We start from the raw sequence: 20,250 nt of genomic DNA, 5'->3' as shown, positions 1-20,250 counted from the left end.
GTTGCTTTAATTGTTGCGGGACCAAAGATTCTCATCGTGTATGGTCCATTATTGTGTAAATCTACGTTTTGCACATTGAATGATGCGAACGCGAACAAATTATTGTAGACTCAGATATTTTCCCTGTAGTGTTTGTGGATTTCACTTTCCCCAAACATTAAATTTTAATTCTCTTGGATGCACCTCTTCATTGTGTCGAAACACTACTTTTCACTGATCGCAACATGAATTAGACGCAAGTCTGACTTAAACTTCAAAGTCTTACAATATTTACATACTTCTGTCATATCACCTATGTCCATATATCTCTATTCGCCTTTCCATTATTACACCGAGTAAAAATTTCTCATTTTTAGTGCTAATGCGACATTTTGTTTTTTTTTGATATTTTCGAATTTTTGTACTTTCATATTCTGTGACTTGCTCTGCAAGTGTATTGGCCCATTTTTTTGTGTCTTTTGAATTCCACTGTTTTCATAATCTTTAACATGCTCTGCATGTGTTTCGCCCCCTCGATTTTGAACCTTTTTATGACGTTTTACTTTGTCTTCTACTCTTTGTCTTTTATTTCTGACCTCGCTTTGTCCTGCTATTTTTTTCAATTACACCTTGTCTGTGATGATTAATTTCCCTTATTTCTAGTGATAATTAAAAATTTGTTTGCGCTAATGCGATCTTTATTTATTTATTTTTTTTTGATACTTTCGAATTTCACTGCTTTCATATTATTTAACTTTCTCTGCATGTGTATCACGCCAACGTTTTTGAACATCTTTATGAAGTTCTACTTTGTCTTTTACTCTTTGTGTTTCATTTCTGGGCCCAACTGGACCTACTTGTTTTTAAATTCCATTTGTTTCAGGTTGATTATTACTTTCCTTTTTTCTGAATTTGCACATAGATTATTTTTTTTTCTTTTTTGCATTTTTTTCTCTCCAAATGCTTTTGGGTCTCTTTTCTCTGCGCAGCTCTTTCTTCTTCACTTAATCGTTGACATTTCATGTAGAACGTATTGTCCTTATATGCTTTATATGAGCTGAGAGCACAGGATCTGTGTCTGCTAAAAGCCTTTACACGAAAGAGTTTTGCTGACCATGGTCTTATTTGAAAATGGCTGCAAGTAGGGCGTGACTTGAAAGAATGTCATGTTCCATGTCCCTGCGAGACAGTCCTGGGACTGTCTCTTGGCACAAAATCTCATGTTTAAAGTCCCTGCAAGACACTCCGTGGCCAATCTCTTTCATCTCGCGGTTCTTAAGATTTGTTTTTTTATAATAGATATGTAGGCTTTTGACATACACAGTCTGTCAGAATATTCCATTTGACAACCTCTGAGAAAAAGCAGTAATTTCAAAATTATTTTAATAGTCACATTGACACAAATAAGTCATTAAAAGAATCTACCTAAATTCCTGGGTTGAGACTATGTGTGATCTCAGCTGTATCAAGAACCAGCAATAAGGAAAGTGTTATGCCCAGATATACAACAACAGGACACACCAGTGAACCTTTTGTTTCACAACATCCACTTTATATCAGAAAAAGGAGAGACTATTTGGGTGGCACTGAAGTACTGGCATTTTAAACCAGTGGTATTGAAGAATCAGACCTAAGTTGCATATATAAGTAAACAAATAAAACATATCAAATGTAACTGAATCCTGGTGCCTCATGTTCAAAGTGGTTGTTTATATGGCTCTAAGGGTTAAGCTGGAAATGCATTAACCAGTTTCTCCCATCCAGGAAATTCCTAGGTTTAGCACAATCAAATACAACTCAGGCAACAGACAATTATCTGGGTTCATAAATAAAGTTCTTATTCCAGCTAAGAGTGTAGGAATCAAAAAAAGTGTGGAAAGATATTTGTTTTGAAAGTATTTGTTTAACTTTTTTTTACCTAAATGAAAATAAATTAGTGAATATAAATGGTTGAATATTGTGTTCTATGCATTTAATTTTTTTATTTTGCAATGTTTTCATTTCACACAGATTCTTTCAACACCACAAAGTGCAACTAAAAAATAGCAGAATCAAGAACAAAGCAACAAGTACAAGATGACATGTGTTACTTCATGTTTACTACTTCAGAATTAGCCACAGACCCTCCTCCCTACTGCTTAACAGCCACCGTATTGAACAGTTCCCATTCATGATGGGCAAATTACAAATATGATGAGATTTAACAGCTGTGTTGGACAGTAAGTGGATTCATTTTTCCTCTTGGTTTCAAAGCAAATTAATTCTCTTCTCAGGCAGTATGAATAGCTAAACAAAGAAAAACGTGTTCTGCAAAGCAATCTAGACATATTTTCATATAGTCACAGATTCTTACGGCTGTTTGAACTGTCTGATGTCAGGATACTGTATTTGAGAACACAAAGAGGTGCTTTACATTAAAATGTTGTGGTTTTGTGAACACTTGTGCCAACCATGGAACCCCTTTCAGAGTAATACTATGTCACTACCTGGAAAATATCCAGGTCAACATTCCCAGATTCTTCGCTCTGAATGACATGATAGTGACCTGGTGTTTTACCATTAAATAGCCAAGACAGCCTCTGCATATGAGAAGAGACCACTGACTATTGGGATTTTGCTGAAGACCTAACTTGTTCACTAACTGGTTGAAGATACTGTATAAATCAGAGACCAATTACCTAGTCAGTTATTTTCTAAGGTTGCTAAGATTTGTCAATTTAACTTCTGTTCTGTGGACTTATTAATAATTGTTAATTTACATAAATTCTGAATGTTCTTTGGCCAATTGCAATTAATGGTATACTGTACATATATGATGATCATTTTTCTTATAAAAAAATTCTGGACAATACAGAATCAGAAACAAATAGTGGCTAATTATTAAAATTTGGTCTGTTTTTGACATTAAGAAAACATTACTAATAAGTAACTAAAATTTCTTTTCAAAAACAAGTTAATAAAATCTTATTTTACAGTAATCTCTAAATTGTTGTGCTGCATCACACTTGCTCAGAGCATAGGCTGACTAAAACTGCAGTTATTGGAAAGACATATGGAGTAAATGGATACCATTCATTTCCAAAACCCCTATATTCATCTAGTCACATATAATGTTAAATAAAACTGATTGATGATGCAAAAGACTGATTTGCACTGCAAGCATTTTATTGCTAACTTACTGTTAATCTTTGTATACAGGGCAGAACAATCAAGAAACGCAGAACATGAAATAGTAATATTTACACGTTCCTGAGATATTGTGCAAAGACAAAGGTTCATGGTAAACCCGGCCTTCTACTATCACCATTGTGTGCATGGAAGAACTCGTGTGTGTATATACCACCCATCCTCACAAACCCTAGGCCAGCATTTCTCAATAAACTGGATTTGCACATCTTTAGGGATCAGGAAGAAACCATATTACCTGGAGAAAACATACAGAGAACTGCACACAGACATTGCCTAGATTTTGAGTTGAACCTGCAAAATTGGATCTGTAAAGCAGCAATGTTAATATGCTGCCTGATCAAACACACAGTTGTTATAAACTAATAATAAAATAGCTTGCACAAGTCTTGCTATTGTTTAAAAAATACACATATATACACACATAAACCCTAACTAACCAGATCATGACTTCAGGTGTTCCACATCAAAAGAAATATTTCTTTATGGTCACCATAATTTCCATCTAAGTCATTTACAAAGTTCCATTAAAGTTCTACTGCACCTCTTTAACACAAGATGGCTTGCTGAACTAATGAGATTTTTTTTCCCCCCACTGAATTTTGCTAACCAGTGCTGTCCTCGAACAGCTAACCAATGATAAAACCAAAACACATACACAACTCCTATTGTAAATATTAAACTATTAATCATAACAGAACAAACGCAAGCATACTGTGTATTTAACAAACATACCATTCATATCAGTTTTTTAATCCCAGTTATGAAATTAACTATCCTGTAGGACAGATGGTTAACCTATGTTTGAGTGAATTTCCTATGAAATCTGGGCTCACCCAACTAAGTGAGGTAAAATCCTTGTTGCAGAAAGAGCAGATTTAAATTGCATGATGTACAGGTACTTTTATCTTGCAGTAATCAGACTGCTTTTGTATGTTATTAAGTGGCTTTAGCGCCAATCTATCAATCATTTGCAATATGTGGATTCAGAACTTGCTGACAGGACTTTGAGAATAACCTTTGAACTTTCATTTAAAAACTTCAATACACATATTTAAAGTACATCATGAACATATTCCTTTGTTACAAAGTCAGTAAAATATATTCTTTAGGGCTGCAGTACTAAAGACCTGTCATAAGTAGTCAGTCACTCATGTGTAGTGTATAATTAAACTATCTTTCCACCTGGTTTAATTAATGCACAACCGCTAGAGAGAGCTTGTGTGAGCATATTTATTAATATGTTTGGTAGAACACCCAACAATATAAGTTCTATAAGACAAACAAAATCATTATTAATCAAGAATACTAGATTTACTACCATTTAGGTAATTCAGAGATCACAGAAAATCAAACAAAGCAATGTAATGAATGAAATAAAAAAGTTAAAATTATTCTTAACAGAAACAAAATAAACTTGATTGGCCTTATGTGGTAAGTATATAATATTACTAAAACTAGTATTGTTACGTCAGGAAGGGCATCTGGTGTAAAATTTTACCAAATCAATAAGCGGACAACAATACAAATTTCCATGCCAGATCGGACAAGCCCCGGGTTAACAATGACCACGACCAGTACTGTTAGCCAACAGGGTGCTGGCAGAAATTGGGCTACTGTTGGCTGAAGAAGAAGAAGAAGGAGGAGAAGAAGATGGGGATGACGTGACCAGATTCAGGAGGAGAGGAGGAAAGTAAAGAGAGCGGAACCGAGGGCAGGAACTTTGAATGTTGGCAGTATGACTGGTAAGGGTAGAGAGTTAGCAGATATGATGGAGAAGGAAGGTTGATATATTGAGCGTGCAAGAGACTAAATGGAAGGGGAGTAAGGTCAGGTGGATTAGAGGTGGATTCAAATTTTTCTATCATGAAGTGGATGGGAGTTAAAATGGGGTAGGAGTTATTCTGAAGGAACAGTATGTCAAGAGTGTTTTGGAGGTGTAAAGAGTGTCAGGCAGAGTAATGATTATGAAGCTGGAAACTGGAGGTGTGATGATGAATTTTGTTAGTGCATATGCACTGCAAGTTGGGTGTGCAAAGGGTGAGAAAGAAGATTTTTGGAGTGAACTGGATGAAGTGATGAACAGTGTACCCAAGGGACAAAGTGGTGATTGGAGCGGATTTCTATGGGCATGTTGGTAAAGGGAACAGTGGAGAGTGATGGGTAGGTATGGTGTCAAGGAGAGTAACGATGAAGGTCAGAGGATGGTGGATTTTTTCAAAAGGATGTACATGGCTGTGGTGAATACGTATTTTAAGAAGAGGGAGGAACACAGGGTTACGTACAAGAGTGGAGGAAGATGTACACAGGTAGATTACATCCTATTCAGAAGAGTTGATCTGAAGGAGATTGAAGACTGCAAAGTGGTGGCAGGGGAAAGTGTAGTTAGGCAGCATAGGATAGTAATCTGTAGGATGACGTTGGAGATCAAGAAGAGGAAGAGAGTGAGGGCAGAGCCAAGGATCAAATGGTGGAAGTTGAAAAAGGAAGACTGCAAGTTTGAGTTTAGGGAGGAGGTGAGACAGGCACTGGGTGGCAGTGAAGAGTTACCAGACAGCTGGGAAACTACAGCAGATGTAGTAAAGGTAACAGCAAGAAGGGTGCTTGGCATGACATCTGGAAAGGAGGAAACGGAAACCTGGTGGTGGAATGAGGAAATACAGGAGAGTATACAGAGGAAGAGGATGGCAAAGAAGAAATGGGATAGTCCGAGAGATGCAGAAAGTAGACAAGAGTACAACGAGATAAGCTGCAAGGCGAAGGGAGAAGTGGCGAAGGCTAAAGAAAATGCATATGATGAGTTGTATGAGAGGTTGGACACTAAGGAGAAAGAAAAGGACCTGTACTGATTGACTAGACAGAGGGACCAAGCAGGTGAAGACGGAAACGTACTCACAAGCGAGGAGAGTGTGAACAGATGGAAAGAGTACTTTGAGAGGCTGATGAATGAAGAGAACCAGAGAGAAAAGAGGTTAGATGATGTGGAGATAGTGAATCAGGAAGTGCAACGGATTAGCAAGGAGGAAGTATGGACAGCTATGAAGAGGATGAAAAATGGAAAAGCCGTTGGTCCAGATGACATACCTGTAGAAGCATAGATGTGTTTAGGAGTAATGTCAGTGGAGTTTTTAACCAGATTATTTAATGGAATCTTGGAAAGTGGGAGGATGCCTGAGGAGTGGAGAAGTGTACTGGTGCCGATATTTAAGAATAAGGGGGATATGCAGGACTGCAGTAACTACAGGGGAATAAAATTGATGAGCCACAGCATGAAGTTATGGGAAGGAGTAGTGGAAGCTTAAGTTAAGAAGTGAGGTGATTAGTGAGCAGTATGGTTTCATGCCAAGAAAGAGCACCACAGGTGCAATGTTTGCTCTGAGGGTGTTGATGGAGAAGTATAGGGAAGGCCAGAAGGAGTTGCATTTGGTCTTTCTGGGTCTGAAGAAAGCATATGACAGGGTGCCTCGAGAGGAGCTGTGGTACTGTATGAGGAAGTCAGGAGTGGCAGAGAAGTACTAAGAGTTGTACAGGATATGTACGAGGGAGGTCTGCGGTAGGAGCGACGGATGCATTCAACATGGAGGTGGGATTACATCAGGGATCAGCTCTGAGCCCTTTCTTATTTTCAGTGGTGATGGAAAGGTTGACAGGCGAGATTAGACAGGAGTTCCCGTGGACTATGATGTTTGCTGATGACATTGTGATCTGTAGCGATAGTAGGGAGCAGGTTGAAGAGACCCTGGAGAGGTGGAAATATCCTTGAGACAGGAGAGGAATGAAGGTCAGTAGGAACAAAGCAGAATACATGTGTGTAAATGAGAGGGAGGTCAGTGCAAAGGCGAGGATGCATGGAGTAGAGTTGGCGAAGGTGGATGAGTTTAAATACTTGGGATCAACAGTACAGAGTAATGGGGATTGTGAAAGAGGCGAAAAAGAGAGTGCAGGCAGGGTGGAATGGGTGGAGAAGAATGTTAGGAGTAATTTGTGACAGACGGGTATCAGCAAGAGTGAAAGGGAAGGTCTACAGGACCGTAGTGAGACCAGCTATGTTATATGGGTTGGAGATGGTGGCACTGACCAGAAAGCAGGAGACAGAGTGGGAGGTAGCAGAGTTAAAGATGTTAAGATTTGCACTGGGTGTGATGAGGATGGATAGGATTAGAAATTAGTACATTAGAGGGTCAGCTGAAGTTGGACGGTTGGGAGACAAACTCAGAGAGGCGAGATTGTGTTGATTTGGACATGTGCAGAGGAGAGATGCTGGGTATATTGGGAGAAGGATACTAAGGATAGAGCTGCCAGGGAAAAGGAAAAGAGGAAAGCCTAAGCGAAGGATAATGGATGTGGTGAGAAAGGACATGCAGGTGATGGGTGTGACAGAACAAGATGCAGAGGACAGAAAGATACGAAGATGATGATCTCCTGTGGCAACCCTTAACGGGAGCAGCCGAAAGAAGAAGATTACTAAAACTGGTATTATTTACTTAAATGAAATATTTTCAGAACATTTGTGTAAATATTATCCCAAACTTACTACATATCCCTTTTTTGAAAAGCCAGGATTGCATACCTGAAAGAGTGAGATCTCCAAGTAGGTCTAGAAGCTCTCCACCAGCTGATGCTGGCTTTGTTGAAGCAGCAGTCTGAATGACAGGCATGACATTACTTCCTCCTAGAAGATCTAGCAAATCGTTTGCCTAAAGATTTTTTGTAAAGATAAAAGGAAGTGTAGCTATATTAAAATACACTTAAGTGTAATTAATATGATTTACAAGAAGCTTTTTATGTGTATATAAAACATATTCCAGGAATAAATACAACACCTTGATTACATAAAGTGGAACGAATGTTGCCTTTACCTTTTCTTTTTGTTTAAAAAAAAAAAACCAAAAACAAAACAAACGTTACTCATTCTATTCATGTTTGTAATATTTTTTTCCTTTTGGTACTACAGCAGTTTTCCCTCCCCATACCAAATATATGAAGAGTTACACTAATTAGAAATTCTAAGTTGTTCCTGTTTGAGTGAGTGTGGCTTCTGATGAACTGGCAACCTGCCTAAAATGTATTCCTGTCTCAAGATCAATTGTGTCTAGATAGGCTCTAGCCCAAATGAACCTGAATTTGATTAACATGGCTCAACAACATTTATTTATATAGCACATTTTCATACAAATGGAGCTCAAAGTTCTTTACAGGATGAAGAGCTAAAAGAATACAAAATATAATAATAAAATTAAGCAATACTAATTAACATAGAATAAAAGTAAGGTCTGATGGCCAGGGAGGACTGAAAAAACAAAACTCAAGACGAGTGGAGAAAAAAAAACCAAAATCTGCAGAGTCCGGCCAAGAGATGCACAGCCTCCACTAGGCATTCAATCTAACATAAATGATCTCAGTCAGTCCTCAGTCAGTTACTGGTTACTGGTTCAGTAAAGGATGAATGGAATTTTGGGTTGACATCCTACAAATGAGACTTCTAATTATTGTTGAAATTATTATATTTTTAACAGCCAAGTTTTAAAAATAGTCTTAATTTTACCTGACTGGCTGGTTGATGGCCTCCTGTAATATGTTTATTTTCTAAAACAGAAGGCTCAGCTTCACCATTTGTTTGAATGATATCTGTAGGACCATTGGTTGTTGACTTCTCCATAATTGGCATTCGTTCTAGTAAGGCAGACCTGGAAAATGGTATTCTTCTTTATTACACATTTTTGACTATAACAGGAAAACTACTGTCTGTTAAATGTTCTCAGAGTGCTAAAACAAGCTTCCATAAGCAAAAGTTATGTTCTGTTTAAAGTATCATCTTTTTTGATTTCAATAAATAAAAAATACTTATTTGTATCATTTAACAGTCACAGTATCAAAGCTATTGTCAGTATTTGATGAGTCAACAGCTTTAAATCTGTTGATGGATCACTCATTGAATTCATCATGCAACAGCTCAAAGTGATACAGTTTTGGCACAACCTCGCTTAACAATACTATGTGTATTCTTACACAGCCGATGCTTCAGAATTACCTCATATGATCATATTTCTTGAAAAGTGCATTGTACTCAACTGCCCTCTGCTGAAGCTCCACATCTATACTGCTTCCATATATTGAAACGATTTTCTTAATTCGACTGAAGAAAAAAAAAAAAAACATAACAGTTAAAACCCACAAAATTGTAAAAAAAAGTTTATATACAATGTTTAAATTATGCTTAGATAGATATTATATAATAAACACACACAAAGGTTAAAGTGGGTTAAGAAATAAACAAATCTGCCTATAAGAATGGTTTAAACACTAATGAATCTGAAGTACATAAACAAAACAACAATGATGAAAAGTATGCTTGGTAAGTACTCATTTTGTAATGTGGTGTGTGTTATGTGTTGATAGGGATCTGAAAAGCTGGAAATCATTTCTAAAATTTACTAGCTTAAAACTAGCATAGCTTAAATAATTATGCAAAATTTGTTTAAATGCCTCTTAATTGCCATATCAAATATTTCATACAGAGGTCTCTTAAGATCCTTATATAATATACTGCATAAGCAACTATAAACCAGTTTGTCACCATTAGGTGAATTTGGCCAGTGTTGCCTTCAAGCCATACAAACCAAAGCATAGAATTATTAAATAAAAAACAATATAAGAACAGACGTCTGATCAAAGGCTATGTAGTTTATTAAATTATATATGTAGTTTAAATCCTTTAACCCATATAATATAAACCTATCATTTTTTTATACTTAATAAAAATTTTGACACCACTCTGGACCACCACCTTGCTGTGGTGGTGATTCTTCTGGGCAAACTGTCAAGTTGTAGAAATTCCTTATCCTGAGGGACATGCCTTCCTATCAGGAGACAGAGCAGATGGGTTGTTGGGAGAAGTGGATTTCTGAAGTCACTATGGTGGTACAATGACTATGGTGGTAAGGCAGCTGAGGTAGACAAGATCCAACTGGACATGTAGAAAGCACTGTTTGAAATAATGCGGTTAACACCATTTATTCAATGTTGAACGGAAGGTGGGAAAAGTACCCTTGGAATAGCAGATGGGTATGATGGTCCTCGTATTATGAAAGGTGAGCAACTGCACAAGGATCGCACACCTTAGCCATCCCAGTAAGGAATATACCAGGGTGCTGAAGTGAAGACCCTGTCCTGAGTATGAGCCCAAGATATAGGAGGAACAATGTTCCATTCTGGCTGTGGAACAGTAGACTAGCTCTTCTCCCTGACACTGTTGCTGGAAGGTGTATGTAAATATGAAAACCAGTCTACATGTGTTTTGTAGATTTGGTAGACGCACATGACCTTGGCCCTCGGCATGTGTTGTGCGATATTCTGTAGTAATATGAGGTAACAGGGATACTATTACATGCAATTTGTTCTCTACATAAACACACAGTGAGAGCTGTGCCTGAACATTGGGAGGTAAGTTGAATTTGCCCACTGTGTCTTAACACTGCTCCTGTTTGTGGACTTCACAGACAGGAGATCAATTGAGAAGTTGTGGGTTATTATCGTTGCTTTGTGAAGTTAACATTGTCATCTTTGCCTCATCTGACTGACCTTCAGCATACACTTGAGCAATTCAACATTGAGTGCCAATCAGCAGGAATGGGATTCAGCACCTACAAATCTGATGTCTTGGTTTTCTATTAGAAAAAAGTGGATTGCTCACTTCAGGTATTGGGGGAAAACTTGCCATTAGGGGAGGAGTTCAAGTATCTTGGGATATTATTCATAAATAATGAAAGACAGCAATGTGACATCGACATGCAAAGGAGAATGGTGACAGCTATTCAGTGAGTGCTGGACTAGTCTGAGGTCGTGAACAGGAAGCTAAGTCTAAATCTGGAATCTGTAGGTGGGGACAGGGAAGATGGGACAGATCTGTTTGATATGCTGCTGCAATGACTCTTTCTGGGGTAAGTGTTTGTATGGAAATACACTTCAGATAAATAATATTACAGTATATTAAAATAATCAGATCCTTTGCAGCACCTTAACTATGTGTTTAATTCATAATGTGCTTTTAACTAGGAGATCATAAACAGTCATAGGTTTTGAACTGATAGGTTAAGGCATTTGTTTACATGTGCTTAGGAAAGTATACAGTTTATGTATAATTTTCCACTCTTGAAACACTAAATTACAGACAGAACAAACAGCAAGGGAATAGTTTCCTTAAATGTGACATCAAAGTTGTGACCACTGTGTAACACCGTGATGAATTCCACCCTCTGCCATGTTGGCAGGTAACCAAAACTGATCTGAAAAATCAAAGATGTGGACAGTCACAACTTTAAAAAAAAAAATACTTCATTTTAAATTGAGGGACCACATTACTGGATATACCTATAAATTTTACATATTTGCTATTTAAAGCAGGAAGGCATCTTAACATCATAATGGTGTGCATGGGCATGATTAGATCAGGAATACCCACCTTGTTTTAATGCACAACACGAAAAGTTGTCATGTTGTGTCATGAATGTACAGACAATCTGTCACAAATGTGTAGACAAGGCAATGGCAGTTTTCCATTTTAAATGCACCATTGATAGTGGCCAAAGCAAACTGACAACTTAAGTAAAAATATTAACTGTAATCCATTAACTTACACTTGAGGACTACAATGAACAAAAGGCTTACAAGAACAAAAAAACACATTTCCAATGCGTGTTCAAACATTTTGGTGGATTTATGATTTAAACATGACAAATAAACAAAATAAAAACTTAAAATATTCTCAATAAATATTCAAGTAATCCCTGATACTGGTTGCATCATATCTGAATTTTAACTTCAGTAAAATTTGCAATGTCATAAATGAATTACATTAATAAATCAAAGCTAAGTAACATCATAGTTGCTAAAAAATATAGCAATGCTTTAATACACTCACTTTACACTGCTAGAAAATCTAGTGGAAAGCTTCATGATTGCTGTGAGGGAATAACCCCTTGTTACAGAAGATGACAAATTTGATACCAGAACACCTTCTAAAACGTCCAGAACTTCATCTTCTGAAACCTAAGAAAAAAATGAAATGGTATTAAATATCGCTTGTTGATGCAGAAAATATTTTAACTATATAGTGGAAAATATGTGATTTCTGAAGATGCTGCAAAAAAAGACCAAAAATGTAAAATTATAATCATAACACATGAAACCAAATCATGCTATCTAAAGTATTTTTTTCTGTTCACATTCACAAGGAACTCTTTAAAAATACTTTTGTGTAAAATAATACAGTATAAACTACTTAAACCCACTTTTTATATTGTAGGGTCACACAGAGGCCATCGTATTCACACAGCCAATTTAAAAACAAGGACATTTAACCTAACTTGTAGATCACAGAGATATTGGCAAGAAATGGAATTATGCAAGAATCACAGGCCCACAGACCAGAAAATGAACCCAAATCCCTTGAGCGGGAAGGAGCACTGTTACACATTATGCTAGTTATGATCCAATTATAAAAATCTGAATAAAAAATACTAATTCAAAAACTGTTATTACATTAGATATGTTTTTCAAAAAAAAAAAAAAAAATCAAAGATCATTAGAATTTCAAACCAAAAACACAGTTACAAATGCAATCTAATAAACAACAAGTACGACAGGAAAACAACAATGCTAACAAACTCAGAGAACTAACAATGAGCTTGATTGTGACAATCCAAAACAGAAAACAATCTTTATATAAAAATATTGGTAGTGGTGTGAGTTGTTGGACTTCTGTGCTGGCCATGGATTATCCATAACAAACACCATGTTCGAGCATAAGGGTGTCCATAAGTGCACTTGGCGCCAGGATGCCCGAGGCTGCAGCTCGATGATTGACTTTGTAATTGTGTCATCGGATCTGTGACCTTATGTCTTGGACACTCGTTGAAGAGAGGGGCTGAGCTGTCAACTGATCACCACCTGGTGTTAAGTTGGCTTAGATGGCTGGAGAGGCTGCCAGACAGACCAGGCAGACCCAAAGGTATAATGAGGGTCTGCTGGGAATGTCTGGCAAAAGAACCAGTCAGAAAGATCTTTAACTGCCACCTCCGGCAGAACTTCAACCTTATTCCAAGGGAGGCGAAGGACATTGAGTCTGGGCCATGTTCCTAGTCTCTATTGTCGAAACAGCAGAACGGAGCTGTGGCTGCAAGGATGTCGGTGCCTCTCACGGCGGCAATCCACAAACCCGGTAGTGGACACCTAAGGTCCGAGAGGCCTTCAAGTTGAAGAAAGAGTCCTATCGGGTTTGGTTGACCAGTGGGACTCCAGAGGCAGCTGAGATGTACCGCCGGGCCAAGCGTGTGGCGGCATCGGCTGTTGCAGAGGCAAAAACCTGGGCATGGGAGGAGTTTGGGAAAGCCATGGAAATGACTTTCGGTCAGCACCGAGAAGGTTTTGGCAAACCGTCAAGGGCCTCGGGTTGGGGATGAAGCGGTGCTCCACCAACACTGTGTACAGTGGAGATGGGGCCCTGCTGACTTCAACTGCAGATGTTATTGACCGGTGGAAGGAATACTCTATCTTCTCAATTCCAGCAGCATGCCTTCCTTAGAGGAAGCAGAGTTAGAGGATTCCAGGGGGGTATGGGCCATCCATATCAGGAGCCGAGGTCACTGAGGTAGTTAAAAAGCTCCAAGGTGGCGGGGCCTCTGGGGTGGACAAGGTTCACCCTGGGTTCCGCAAGGCTCTGGATGTTGTGGGGCTGTCCTGGTTAACACATCTCTGCAACATCGCATGGACATCGGGGGCAGTGCCTCTGGATTTGCAAACCAGGGTAGTAGTCCCCCTTTTTAAGAAAGGTGACCGGAGGATGTGCTCTCACTATAGGGGGAATCACACTCCTCAGCCTCCCCGGTAAAGTCTATTCAGGAGTGCTGTCGATGGTCGAAACTCGGATTCAAGAGGAACAATGCGGATTCCATCCAAGCCGTGGAACACTGGACCAGCTCTACACCCTGGCCAGGATCCTGAAGGGGGCATGGGAGTTTGCCCAACCAGTCCACATGTGTTTTGTGGATTTGGAGAAGACATTCGACTTTGTCCCTCGAAGTATCCTGTGGGGTGTGCTCCAAGAGTACGGGGTACAAGGCTCGAACAGGAGGAGCAGGAGCTGGGTCCGCATTGCTGATAAGTTGAACTCGTTTCCTGTTGAGGTTGGACTCCGCCAGGACTGCCCTTTGTCACCGATTCTGTTCATAAGTTTTATGGACAGAATTTCTAGGTGCATCGAAGGAGTGGAGGGGGTCTGGTTCGGTGACCTCAGAATCTCACCTCTGCTATTTGCGGATAACGTGGTTTTTTTGGCTTCATCGGACAGTGACCTCCAGCGCTCACTGGAGCGGTTCGCAACCGAGTGTGAAGCAGTGGGGATGAGAGTCAGCACCTCTAAATCCGAGGCAATGGTTCTCTGCCGGAAAAGGGTGGAATGCTCTCTCCGGGTTGAGAACACATTACTGCCTCAAGTGGAGGAGTTCAAGTATCTCGGGGTCTTGTTTACGAGTGAGGGAAGAATGGAGCTGGAGGTTGACAGACGGATCGGTGTGGCATCCACAGTAATGCGGGCACTGCAATGGTCCGTTGTGGTGAAGAGAGCACTCAGCCAAAAGGCAAGGCTATCGATTTACTAGTCGATCTATGTTCCTACTCTCACCTATGGCCACGAGCTTTGCGTAGTGACCGTAAGAGCAAGATGGAGGATACAAGCAGCCGAAATGAGTTTTCTCCGGAGGGTGGCTGGTCTTTCCCTTAGAGATAGGGTGAGGAGTTCAGTTATCCGGGAGAGACTCTGAGTAGAGTCGCTGCTCCTCTGCATTGAGAGGAGTCAGTTGAGGTGGTTCGGGCATCTGGTCAGGATTCCACCTGGGCGCCTCCCTGGAGACGTCTTCCCGGCATGTCCCACTGGGAGAAGGCCACGGGGCAGACCCAGGACACGCTGGAGGGATTATATCTCCCGGCTGGCCTAAGAATGCCTCGGGGTCCCCCCAGAGGAGCTAGCCGGGGAGAGGGAGGTCTGGGTTTCCCTGCTTAGGCTGTTACCGCGACCTGACCTTGGATAAGCGGTGGACAATGAATGAATGAATATATTGGTAGTTAATAAATATGCCTAACTCCTAGGTAAGTATTCACCACATGAAATACACCCTGTACAAGACCGCAGAGTTGGAGGTAGCTGCAAGGAACTGGTGTCAAAAAAGATCATTAATTCTTATCATAAAATGACTCACTTGGGGAAAACAGTGGTAAGAAAGCATGTCAAGGTAAAAAGCCTTATATGTAATTCTAAGCAATTTTTGACATCTGACTATGAGGTAGTGGGTATCCAGGATGGTGGAAATTCTATGGAGGATTTTGGCAAGGCCATGGAGAATGATCTTTCCAACAGTTTTCACAAGATTCTATAACACCATTTGATAGCAGAGGAAAGTGGGACAGAAAGTATCCCTAGCTATTTGTATCAAGAATAGAAAAATGTTGAACCCTACTAAAGATATCCTCTGATGGTGGAGGGAAGACTGAAACAAACTTTTAAAGTTCGGGAGCTTATCATGCACAGTATGCAGTTACAGAAATTTTGGTACATGTCCATTTCACTAGCTGAAATTACCACTGTGCTTTAAAAGCTAACATATGGCTAGGAATGGATAACATCCAACTAAAAATTAGCAAAGCAAAGGATTTATGGGGGTATCATTGTTAAAATGTCTTTCAAAATGGCATTGACAGCTAGAACAGTGTCTCAAAATCAGTAGACTTGGAATAAAATGTCTATCTTTAAGAAGAGTGTCAAAAACGTGTTATAGTTATCAAGGGATCAAATTCCCCAGCCTCTGTAGGAAAGCTACTTTAGAATACTGGAACCAACACTACATTGTAGTTCCCTGTGTACATTTCCCCTTGGGATTAATAAAGTATCCATCTATCTATTAGAGATCTGAACCTGATTCAGAAGGAACAAAGCAGCTTCCATCCAAGCCATGGGACTGTTAACCAAAGCCTTGCTGTTGCATGGATTCAGTGCCTATATAAAAGGTATTCACCCACTTGGAAGCCTTCATAATTTATTTTTATACAATACTGAATCACAGTGGTTTTAATCTTATTTTTTTGACAGAGGTAAAAAGAAAAGGACTCTTTAATGTAAAACTGAAAGCTCATCTCTGCAGTGGCCTACAATATTTACACATACATAAGTCCCCTACATACGAATGAGTTCCATTCCAAGAGCGTGTATGTAAGTTCAGCAAAGTTAGCCTAGGCACCCAACGAACACAATGCAACCCTCAACTCTTAAAGAATAAATATGTACATCTACAGCTATTTGTACATAAGCAAATGCTTTTAAAATTTCAAATTTGTATTTTGTTACAGATGTCTTGTGTATTTTAACAATAAACTGAAAGTTAATTTTTGTTTCCAATGTTTTCTGTCAGCTGATATTGCTTTTTAAGCAATCAGGCAGCCTACATATGCAGACCCAACCAACATCTCCTCAATTCCTATTGAAAACATATTTGTACTGTACAACATACAAGAAAGTGCTTTTAAATGTTGATATTTGTATTTTTTGTTACAAATTTTAATTGCATTTTAACAAAAAACAGCTCAAAGTTATTTTTTATTCCCATTGTTTTTCATCAACTGATCTCAGTACAGTAGACTTGCTTACCACTAGCAAACGAGCCTAAGTGATTATCTTCAAATCCACTTCCAGCCGCCACACACAACGTGAGTAATCAGATGGAAATCATCACTCAACACCTACTGCCCATCACTTAATACCGATGCCTGGTAAGTGTTTGCGGTAAAGATTCATAGAAGGTTTTGAAGCGAGGACAAAAGAAAGCATTACAAAAAAGTACTGGTACTAACCTCAGTTTGAGTGTATCAAAATAAAAGCCCTCACTAAGCTCATGGAACTCCTAATGGGATACTCATATCTGAAGATCATACATTAGAGTCAATTTGGACAAGTCGATGAGAATAAGCTGTTCACAAGGTCAGACTGAGGGTCTCTATTGTGCCTGTGCTCCACCACACAACTTGGTTTTGTATGGCATGTTAATATAGTTCTCTGAGTGAAGAACAACTTACCCTTAATGAGTTTCCAACTGTGTCCACGTGTTCTTGTTGAACACGCTTAATTATGGACATCTTGGGGCTGAAATAAAATGTGTTAACTCAATGTAAACAGAGATGCAGCCAGACGAACAACCAATTTTAGAGGATGCATGCAAGTGACTGAGTATTTAAACAGTAATAGTGTGAGTTTTGTGCTCATCCTAGTGCCAGACATATAAACTAAGTGGTGCAGCAAAATTTGAAATTAGTCTACAATTTTTAACTTTTATTTAAACATTTTAAAATTTATTGAACATGCACTTTTGCATTTTTGAGTGTTTGTAACTTGATGGTTTGAATGTAGGGAACTTACTCTACTAAATAAATCACAAACTAATTTATAGAATAAGTATTCACATAACACACCTAAGTCATCACTGGTGCAGTCAATTGGTGTTTTAGAAGTCACAGAAGTAGCTCAATGGAGACCCCCTGTCTGTTGACAAGGGCTAAATATGCACAAGAATCTGGATGGTCCAGCTTAATTTGAGTTAGAATTACGGACAAACCTACTGTACATAAAGAGAAAAGGACATTCCTAGCAAGTGACACGATGGATACGGTAAACTATCGAAGACACAGAGTATCCCTTGAACTATAGTTGTATCAATCATTAAGAAATGGAAAAAGTATGGAGGGCACAGCTGTAAATCTGTCCAAGTAAGCCATCCACAAATACTGAATAATCACAGAATGCAACGTTCAGAGGCCAAGTGACCTACAATAATTCTGAAGTAGTTACAAGCTACAGTGGTGCCGGTTGGAGAGATTGTGAATATATTTACTGTTAAACAAAACAAAAAAAAAAGAAAAGAAAGAACTTGGATACTTGGCACTGCACATCATCAAAAACACACCATCCCACCAAGAAGCATGGTGCTGGAAGCATCAGGCCCTGGAGGTTTGTGATGGTAGAGGGTAAAATGAATGCAGCAAAATACAGGGAAATTATGGAAGAAAATCTGATGCAGTCTGCAATAAACCTGAACATTAGGAGACAATCCATTTTCCAGCAAGTCAATGACCCCAAGCATAAAGTCAAAGCTACACAGAAATGGCTTAAAACAATGTTAATGTCCTGGAGTAGACGAGTCAGAGCTCAGTTGTCAATCCAATTGAGAACTGTAGCTGGACTTAAAGAGGTTGTTTACTCATGATCCCTATGCAAACAGAGATCTTAAGTAGTTTTGCAAAGACAAGTTAGCACATGAGCTTCAGTAGGCTTTGCACCCTAGGATCCAAGTTACTCAAACTATTCCATAACATTTCAGCAATTATTTACCGCTCTGATTCTGATCTTTCTGATCATAAAATGGATCATTATGATAGCAATTGACAAGAAGACTTCATAATTCATTACAAAATTATGGTATTTGAGGGTTTCTCTTGAGTGTCTCTTTCTCTTCCATGATTTGGCTCAAAAACTAATTAGCACATCATCTCAACAGGCTTAAATTTCGAGTTTGGTATTTTTACATCCAGCTATTTTAGCTCTAGACCATCATTGAGATACTGATTTACTTGGTGTCAGGGGACCCTAAAACATTGAGTTCCGTCAAAAACCGGAGATTTACATTTTTGATTAATCTAAAGCTTTCGCTCCTCTTCCCCCATAGACAATAGGTTATGCTGGGGGAGGGCACAGAGCAAAAATAAGGAAAAACTGCAATTTCTAGATATGCAAAGCTGACAGAAACCTATTCATACAGATGGCTGTAATTGCTGCCAAAGGTGCATCTGACATCTACTAAATACTGACTTGTAGGGGGTGAAAAAAATCAATTATCTTGAGTTTTATATTTTGATTAATTTAGATGATTTTGCAGAGATTTGCTTTCATGTTGACATTAAAGAGTCTTAATCAGTTGGTCACTGTCAAAAAAAGAATAATTAAATTTACTTTGATTCAATGCTGTATAATAATAAAAATATGAAAAATTTCAAGATGTGAATTTGTATCTGGTAGTTCATGGGAGTTTGCAAATTCCTTCAATATATTCTTTGTATACATAGAAAAGGATTATTGTAGTGTACAGCAGTATTTTGAAGAATGTACTACAATAGTATATATTTTCAGTGCCACTGCTGTGGACCATTTGGTGAATGGTGGCAAGAGTTATTCCTTGCATATTTGTGACATTCATATAAAATGGGTCTAGGACTCACACACACACACCTTTTCTTTCCATTGTGATTTTCAAAGATAGGATTGTGGTCAGGCTTCATCTTAAGGATGTTTTAGAGGGTTCATTTATTAGTCTGCTGATTAATATTGTGAAATATTTAAAAAAGAGGCAGGTAAGGCGAGAAAGAAATATAAGGAAAAAAACAAATGAAGAAAGCAATCTAGAAGACACAAGCTCAAGAAATTAGAGAAGGAAGGGATTGAGTGAGCTTTAAATGATAAGAGTAGAAAAGGAAAACAACTGAAGTCTGATCCAGCTTGGAAGAGAGGTCTGGATCTGCTAAGCGATTTAAAGTAGCAGTGAAGGCAGAAGTAGGCAGGTGAGTGAAAGGAACAGTACAGATAGAAACCTATAAAGACGGTGTGTAAAGCCGAGTTGCTTCTATGCATGGAGCTTGGGGCAGCGGTGGCAGTTTGTAAGATCCAGTATAAAGGTTGAGCTAAGTGCAAAGCTGCGAGTAATTTCTGCTGTTTAAATGGCTGGGGACAACAATTGCTGAGGGCAAGTTGCTTTGTGGTCTGACCCGAGCTCCTGGAAGGGGCTGATGTTTGTATGACGGTCTGGGCCAGTATCAAGATTTATACTTCTCAAGGTGACTAGGAGATCCTTTGTTTTATTCTTAATTTTAAAACACTGATTTTAACTGTTCTTTCTGAAGATGACTGACAGTGAAGCAGAGCAGATAAATATTTCTCAGATTTTTTATTTTTTTTTTTCCCCAGAGTATTTTATTGCAACAGATACTGTAAAA

At 38.7% G+C, this 20,250-nt stretch overlaps 1 protein-coding gene and 1 non-coding gene across 3 annotated transcripts in view; both read right to left on the bottom strand.

The window, feature by feature from the left end:
* The window catches only part of ap1g1 (adaptor related protein complex 1 subunit gamma 1), a 212,642-nt gene that overhangs the window by 37,906 nt on the left and 154,486 nt on the right, over positions 1 to 20,250 (bottom strand). For both annotated transcript variants that reach the window (XM_039763306.1, XM_039763307.1), the window contains 4 exons: positions 12,086 to 12,213; positions 9,197 to 9,301; positions 8,711 to 8,852; positions 7,736 to 7,862 (listed from right to left, as the gene is read on the bottom strand). In XM_039763306.1, coding sequence (XP_039619240.1) covers positions 7,736 to 7,862; positions 8,711 to 8,852; positions 9,197 to 9,301; positions 12,086 to 12,213 — 502 coding nt within the window. The remainder of the gene's footprint in view (positions 1 to 7,735; positions 7,863 to 8,710; positions 8,853 to 9,196; positions 9,302 to 12,085; positions 12,214 to 20,250) is intronic.
* Positions 9,041 to 9,120, bottom strand: LOC120536144. The gene has a single exon (XR_005635050.1). It is a non-coding gene; the product is annotated as a small nucleolar RNA SNORD71 (small nucleolar RNA).

Source organism: Polypterus senegalus, chromosome 9 (genome assembly GCF_016835505.1).
Source record: "Polypterus senegalus isolate Bchr_013 chromosome 9, ASM1683550v1, whole genome shotgun sequence".
NCBI lineage: Eukaryota > Metazoa > Chordata > Cladistia > Polypteriformes > Polypteridae > Polypterus > Polypterus senegalus.
This window is presented reverse-complemented; position numbering and strand designations above follow the sequence as displayed.